This window comes from Gopherus flavomarginatus, chromosome 6, assembly GCF_025201925.1.
Source record: "Gopherus flavomarginatus isolate rGopFla2 chromosome 6, rGopFla2.mat.asm, whole genome shotgun sequence".
In the NCBI taxonomy this organism is placed as follows: Eukaryota; Metazoa; Chordata; order Testudines; family Testudinidae; genus Gopherus; species Gopherus flavomarginatus.
The window spans coordinates 85103945-85112229 of NC_066622.1; the positions used below are offsets into that span (position 1 = coordinate 85103945).

Below are 8285 nucleotides of genomic sequence, written 5' to 3' on the forward strand. Positions count from 1 at the left end.
GTAATATGACCTTATTTAATCACTGGCCATACAGGTTTCTTTTCAAATATGGCAAGTATATTAAGAAGACCAAACATGCACAGGGAATGGGCAAAACTCTGGGTATTCTGAAAATCAATATTTTATTTTAAAACCATATTTTACAACTAAGAATTACTTGTCAAGCCTACAAAACCACTTAGAACAAACTGGAAAGTAAGAGTCAATGAACTAAACAGTTATAGACAAATATTTGTACAATCAACTATGACAGTAATAAGCATTAGAGAAGAAAATGTAACCTTATATTAAAAAAAAAAACCTATGAAAGCATTGTTTACTTCTTTTTACTAAAGTATTACCATAAAACCTAGGAGACGACAGAGTGAATCTCAGCCAATCTTATTAAGATCCATCTAAAGCACTGTTTTTAGCTCTGCTTCGTTTTCTGAGGACTTCTGCAGCAACTCATTTGCATGTAGACCAGATAGCCACAAATCAAAGTGTAGGCCAAAAATCAAGGGTCTTCCAACGCCTGAGAAACACAGCTGTAATAACACTGTGAAAAGGTGTGTAACTGATTTTCCTTACAAGGAAAAACTTTAATTTTCAAATGTAAGGACAGGCATTACTTGGATTGTAAGCTCTTTGGAGCAGGGGCCATCTTTCTGTTCTGTGTTCACCTAGCACAGTGGATGTCCTGGTGCATGACTGGGATTCTCATGTGCTATCACAATACAAATTAATAAATGCATTTCCTTGGGACAGGAGCTGTTTTTTCCTCCTATGTTCTGTGCAAGGTTGATCATATGTTGGACCTGACTGTATGGATAACCATAAATTATAAGTTTAATGATTCTCCCCTTTTAAAAACATACTTTGTTTCAAAGATTCTGCAGGGAATACAGAGCTGCTTCAGTAGGAACAACCACTATTCTTCTAGAAGTTCCACGATCCAGCAAACTCCTGCAATCTGTGATGTATCTGATGCCCTTTCTGTAAGTACATTAAAATAAGGAGTGTGATGTCGTTAATAATTCCCTGCCTGTACAAGTACCATGGATAGTTGCACAGTTGGAATTCTATTTATCCATTCGGAATTAAAGCTGTGAGCTGGATTGCACTACCAGACAAGTGTAAAGGGGCCTTCATAGAAATGAGTAACAGATTCTGTAGGAGAAATATGGTCCCCACGGAAGTCAATGAGAATTTTGCCAGGAGTTCCCTGTGTATTTCAAATATAATATTTGTGGATGCGTGTAGGTTTGTACAAAAGGAAAATGGGAGAAACCTGAGCTTTAGCAATCTGGACTTTTGAATAAAGGTCATGGCTGAAAACACAATTATTTGCCAAAATAATATTGCTGGATTTGATCCTTAATAAAGCTGGCTAAAAAAATTTCAACAAAACTGTTTTTTCAGTGGAAAAAAAGGCTTTTTGAGAGGAATGACCATGTTTGTGGAAAATGTAGATTACTTAAGGTTTGGCGTTTTCTTTGGAAAACCATAAAAAATGTGAGAAATGTCAGAAAACCTAAAAAAGATTCCTGCATAAGACAACTGGCATTTTTGCACCAGCTTTAGATTAGATCTTAACTGAAGACACATAGACCCAGATCCTTGAAGATACATACCTTTGAGGTTCTGGGGCTTAGTTAGTACACTAGTAATGCAGTTGTTGACGTAACCCAATAATAGCACAGCTAAATATTTAACTTAACACTTTGTTTCAGACAATCAGAGACTATTCCCCTTTGAAGACTAGCTCCATGTGATGTTTAATGTTACAAAGTGCAGCTGTTTTTCAATCATCTATGTGCAAAATAGTTCTTAAATTTCCTTCAAAATGGAAAAAAAAAGTGTTTATTTTCACATGGCGATAACTCAAAAACTGTTAACACTTTTTTTTTGCCTGTGAACTTATCCCAACAAAAAACAACAAAAACATATCAATTTGCACCAAGACCAAAGTCCTGGAAAGTTATAAGCAAGCAAGAGAAACAGGGTTATAAGGAAAGTTATCTTGAAAGCTCTAGTGTTCACTGTCCCCAAATGGTGTAATACATATGGATACTCCAAAGAGCACAGGATAAAAGCATGTATTTAACAATGAGAGATCAAAAATAATTCTTTTCCACTTCTGCAACTCTGTGGTCAATTAAGCTATGCAAGTGAGAGACTGACTTAGAATTTCATTTCATCATTGGGTATCGTTTTGTCTATCAGCATTAAGGTGCTGAAGGAGCCATTTTTGTGGCTCAAATAGTTAATAGGCTGGGAATATAGATATATAGAGAGATATAGATAGATATACATACATATGAAAATACTAGAATAAATTTATCTCAGTAATTTCCCCAAGGGTTGTCCATGTATGAAGTAATTTGTAAAGATTACAATGCCATGTATCTGTCCTCTATTTAATTGAATTTCCCAGGTAGCTGGAAGTATGTATATCGGCTCCCCTGCCAGCAACGTGCATGCCATGCATTACTCTCCTGCTTACCAATAACCCCATTTTTCCTTAAAGTTTCAGATGTTGCCAAAATCCTTTGAAAAACAAGGTTGTATGTCTGCATAGCACATTCCCAGTGTTTATGTAACACAGAGCCCTAGGTTTATATATACTTTTGTTGGCCCTTCTATATTTAACTTGATCTACTCTAATATGGGATTGAATTTTTATCAGCTAATAGAGATCAGCGCTATTTCTGTGATTAGGTTTGTGTTTGTCGGGCTTCTCCTTGTCCTCTGGAGACCTTGGCTTTCTCTTGTCTTCACTGGAGTCTCGGTAACACAGCCCTTCCTCGCTGCCAGTTGGCAAGCTGTCAAAGGTGTTTTCTTTGTTGCCTGCTCTCAGGTTCTTCTGCCCTTTGCGATTCTTGTGGCAGAATCCAGTGCACTTCTCCATGCAGTTAAGCCGAGTTTCTGTGGTGCACGCATACATCCCAGCGGGAACTGCCAGCACCATGGCACACACAATGATGATGATATGGATGAGCTTCTCCCTCTGTTCTAGTTCACTGATGTCACTGCCTGTGACAAACACAATGCATTGGCCCTTTCGGGGTGTCTGGTTCCTTATGGTGACACACACTTCATACTTGGTAGCTGGGAGCAAGTCATTGACTGAGTATGTGTTGGTGCCTGGGCCAATGTAAATCATCTCCTTCTCGGAGTCATCATACTTCCCAAAGTGGAGGGTGTACCAAGTTTCTCCTGGATTCTCAGTCACTGCATACCACTCCAGCGTAATTCCATACACCGTCTGTTTGGCTATCCTAACATCAACATAGGCATTCTCTTCTGAGACAGAGGAAGAGAAAGATGAGGAAGAAGCTACCATTCTGGGAGCCCGGATTTTCAGGGAGATTATAGTAGAGGTGTTGCCAATGAAGTTGGCAGCTGTGCAGGTGTAATTGCCCTCATCCATAAGGTGAGCTGAAGGAATCGCCAACTCTGATTTCATTGTATCTTCACTGATGTGTGTAGTGGACACTGAAGAGAAAAGGAGATCAAGAGCAGACATGTCAGGCTGTACTACTCACCACCAGCTGTGTTATAGGCACAGAGACTCTAGGAATTTACTTCATCCCCTGACAGTAAGTTACCCTGAGGGAAATAAGGACTTCTTGGTTGATAGGGCTCAGGAAATTATGACTCAAAATCCCAAACAAAAACTAATCTCAGACATAAAATTTAATGAAAATATTTTGGCTGTTTCTTTTACCTACCCCTCCATTTTCTAACCAGTCTAACTCATTGAATAATGTTCCATCTCATGGGAACAGCATGATATCACATGACAGATGTGTGCTTTGTGGAGGAGGGGAGAAATAGGTCTGGAACATGGTAAGCTACTTGCTTCATCAGAAATGCAGAACACAGGTGTTACGACTACATTAAATACAGATGAACAGCTAGGCCAGCAAAAAGTTATATATGACCCAAGGTGTGGACATAGTGTATTGCTACCTAGGCTGTCCAGGCTTAGATATATACACAGCTAAGATCAACATTAGAGGAAAATGTCATGATATGTTTTTATCATTTTCAGATCTTTGATTGAAATCACTGTTTCCCTAGCTCCTTGGAAGCTAGTGATGATATTCAGTATCTTAATTGCATTTCTCCCATTGCCTTACTGGTTGTTATTGTACATTTGCTCACTAATGTGCTGGATTGCTGATGTACACACATACAGATTTTCTAAATACAGGTGAAATCATTAAAAAATAGAGAGGGAAAAGCACAAAGAGCTCCTATTTTTATCTCTCAGCAAAAGCCTCCTTATTCTTACATGCTCTGCAGTTGAAATGGCTTACATAAGTGATAATAAATCAAAGAGAAAGTGTTTTAATGGACATGGACATGTATGCTGGGCTAAATTCTATCATCCATTATACCAGACAAGGCAAATTTCAGCCTCAGAGGAATTTGTTGAAGAAAATTATGAGCAACATAAGGTGGATTGGATGGAAACTGAAAAACAATCTTAACAATAGCATTTGCTACTAGTTGAAAATATTCTGTCTAATCTGTTTAGATATAGTGGTTATGGATATATGATGAGAGAATATATAGAATTGAAGTAATATGTGGCTTGTTAAGGGAAAATGACAAATGCTGATAAAACATTAAAATAAAAGCAAATAATATTCTGGGATTCATGATTAACACTATTTCGTTTAAGTGTCAGGAGTCGTGGTGCCACTCAGAATTCTGTGTAGAAAATTGGATGCATTATAAAAAATGATCTTATGAAAATACATAAATTGTACTACTGAAGGCAGTCAGTAAGAGAGGGAGTCTCTTAAGGATCTAAGCTATGGGGGAAAAAAGAGGAATGGTAATAAATTTTGGATTGTAGTCTTTGGAGAAGAGATGACCTCATTAAGAGAGATAAAATCCAGAAGGGAATAGAGCAAGCGGACTCTGTGACCTATTGTTTTATGCAAGAACCAGGGGAATATATTTTGGTATGTAGAAAAACTTGTAGGTTTACTTTATCAGTTAGATAACAGAGCTGCTGTATTGTCTGTCTGAAAAGCCATAAGATCGTAAGAAACGTTAGGAACAGGAAAAGGCCTGTAAGCACCTGCCCTTGGATAATCTATCTTTTTTTTCACAGTCTCCTGTTTTTCACCATACTTATGATCACAGAAAAGAGAGAAGCTTGTTGGTGAAAGTCTCTGCTTCTCCCTTCCCAAATTGACTCTGAAATCCTACCTGAAATAGCTTTGCTGCTCTTAGTCTCCATGACTGTTCTGCACCGTTTCTGACCTGAGCCTGCTAACTGTGTTATTTCAAATAATTGTAACGGTTAGGTGCTGTATGAATGACTCACTAGTAGGCAAGGAACTAACTTCCACTCCTCACATTGTAAATAAAAAATAGACACCATTGCTTACCATTAAATGCCCTTAAATGTTTTAGGCCATAGGTCCACCAGACTGCTGGAGAGGGGCTGCCCTGTACCAAGCAGACCATAGTAACATTCAATCCCACATGCACAGTCAGGTTGGAGTCAAGGGATGAGGTTATTGGCTTCATGCAACTGTTGAGCTCCACTTCATGAAAGAACTTCCCTGCCCTAAATTTCGGGCTTGAACAAGTTAAATAAGAATTCATGAGAATAACTGGTGGGCTAACAGATTTGATAAACTGGACAAGTCCCCTAAGGCGACAGTCACAGATCCATGGGTTATCATGTAAAGCCAGGACAGCGTTGGAACTAGCTTCCATCTTCTTCTCAGACTGCTGGGTTTTCTGGTATACAGGCCAATTATAGAAGACATCCCTGGATATGACAGTAAGCTGATTTGAGGATAAGTCTAAGTAGGTCAGGTTGGGCAGATACCTGAGTGCATGCTCTGGAAGAACATCCAGTCTATTGTGCTTTAGATCCAATATTTTTAAAGCTGGAGTGTCTTGAAATGTTGTCCATGGAACTGAACTTAATTTATTTCCCTGCAATCTCAGCTCTGTCAGATCCTTCAGGTATTCTAAGCTCTTTAGGTGCATAACTGTGATATTATTAAAATTCAACCAAAGGTATTCCAAGGCACTGGCATTGGAGAATGACCCACGAGGCAGTTCTGTTAGATGAGAGTTTTCTATTCTAATTTTTCTGATGTCTTGAGGGATGTCTCCAGGTATCTTTCTCAAGGATGTAGACATGCACAGCAAACTCCTAGAGAGGAAATCAGGAAAGCTTTAGCTAACACACTGTACTCATGGGTAACAAACTGTTCTACCTAATATGCACAGTGGGAACTGGAAACAGGACACTCTCGTAAGCACAGTATTATTAGATATGGTTAACCTCCCTCTCCCTGCAAAAGAAAAATTTAACCCAATAAAAACTATCTTAAAATACATATCCCGGATACCTTATTATTTATTCAAACTAGTAATATGCAAACAATATTAGAGCTATCCACAACATACGGCCATCTATTATTGGCTAATATTCACAAGACTGCCCAATCCACACTAAGAATTTCCAAAACACTCTTCTGAAGATTATTATTAAGATGCCAACATTTCTTACCTTCCAAAGCTATCACTGGAGCAGGAGCATCCTATAACACAATAAGAAAGAGCTGAGTTTATCCTGTAAAAGGCCAGAAGAAGAAAAATGATGCGACGAATGGGGTCCATATTCTTCTTTAAGAAAACACAGGGTGTGTACCAGACATGCCAGCAGCTTCCAAGTACCAAATCCTATTAGCCATAATCTTTCTTGACACAGGAGTAAGCCCTGCCTGAGACCACACCACAAGGGGTACATGTAACATGGCTAATTTTCTACCTCAAATCTCCAAAATCATCCATGGAACCAAGTGAAAATATTAATATCTCCTGGGTAAGATCTCCGTTGGCCAATGAAGTGAGTGCTATTTAAACTGGATGAGACTGTTTAGAGAAAACATCTTTCTCCGAAATATTCAGAAGTAGCCAAAAAATCAAACAGTTTCTGCTTCTCTCCACACAAAAATGTTTAGCTAATTAATTTTAAACTCCCTTGGTTGCTAGAATTATACTGGTGATCATCTGAGTAGAAACTCCATATTAAAGCCCAGATTTTATCCTCTTTACTCAGATTTAGCAGAGAGTCATTCTAATTAAATGAATGGGACTATTTGCAGAACAAAGTACTATACCTTATGAGCAAAAAATCTGTCCTTAAATGTAGCAGTTCTTCAGGAAAACTTGAATATTACACTATTTTTTCCTGAAATTAAAATGCTGGTATGGACAGAGGTGGCAGACATAGGGTGGGGTATGGGCTAGTGCAGGGCAGGAGTGGGCAAACTATGGCCCGGGGGCCATAGCCGGCCCTTCAGACATTTTTAATCCGGCCCTCGAGCTCCTGCCAGGAAGTGGAATCCGGGGTTTGCGCCGCTCTGGTGCTCCAGCTTGGGAATGGGGTTGGGGCTTGTCCCACTCCACGCATGCCATGGCTCCGCGTGGCTCTCAGAAGCAGCTGCATGTCCCCCCACCATCTCCTACATGGAGGCACAGCCAGGTGGCTCTGCGCGCTGCCCCTTCCGCAGGCGCCACCCCCGCTGCTCCCAATGGCTGGCACCCGCCTGAGGGACTGCATCCCTGACCCCCTCTCACATCCCAATTCCCTGCCCCAGCACTAATCCCCCTCATGTCCTCCAAACCCCAGCCTGGAGCACCCTCCTGAAACCCCAACACCTCATCCCCACACCAGCTGGAGACCACACATACACACCAGTCCGGAGCCCCTTCCCGCACCCTGAACTCCTTTTTTCTGGCCTCACTCCAGACCCTGCAGCCTGAGTCCTCACCCCCCCCCCGCATCCCAACCCCCAGTTTCATGAGCATTCATGGCCCCCTCATACAATTTCCATATCCAGATGTGGCGCTCAGACCAAAAAGTTTGCCTAGCCCTGGACTAATGCCTCCACAATGGTAATATTGTGGGGGTTGATCTATGTTCCCACCCCATGTGTTGTTTTTAAGTGAGCTGTTTCATATGCTCAAGCTGGGCAGGGCTCTGCAACTGTTAGGAGTGGAGGTGAGAGCAGGGCCATAGGGGCTGAAGCAGCCACCATGGCACTCAGGATCAGGCCAGGAGCAGCTACTGTCATGGAGCAAGCGGGTCTGCCAAGACCCCCCTTCCCAACCTGCTCCCTCCCAAGTCTCAGTAGCTCCCCTCACTCGCCATGCAGAGCACCCACTCTGTTCCCCCGCCTATCCCTGACACCCCACCTTCTACTCCTGTTGAAGAGCACCTACTTCCTAACTCTCATACCCCAACCTCCCGCTCTGCC

At 41.0% G+C, this 8285-nt stretch overlaps 1 protein-coding gene across 1 annotated transcript; it reads right to left on the bottom strand.

The window, feature by feature from the left end:
• Window positions 1-2356: 2356 nt before the first annotated feature.
• LRIT2 (leucine rich repeat, Ig-like and transmembrane domains 2) lies at window positions 2357-6642 on the bottom strand. Its single transcript, XM_050959101.1, has 3 exons — window positions 6533-6642; window positions 5391-6172; window positions 2357-3477 (listed from the first exon to the last, which is right to left on the bottom strand). Exons 1-3 carry the CDS (start codon window positions 6640-6642, stop codon window positions 2669-2671), a joined length of 1701 nt encoding a protein of 566 aa, XP_050815058.1. The 3' UTR covers window positions 2357-2668.
• Window positions 6643-8285: the final 1643 nt, after the last annotated feature.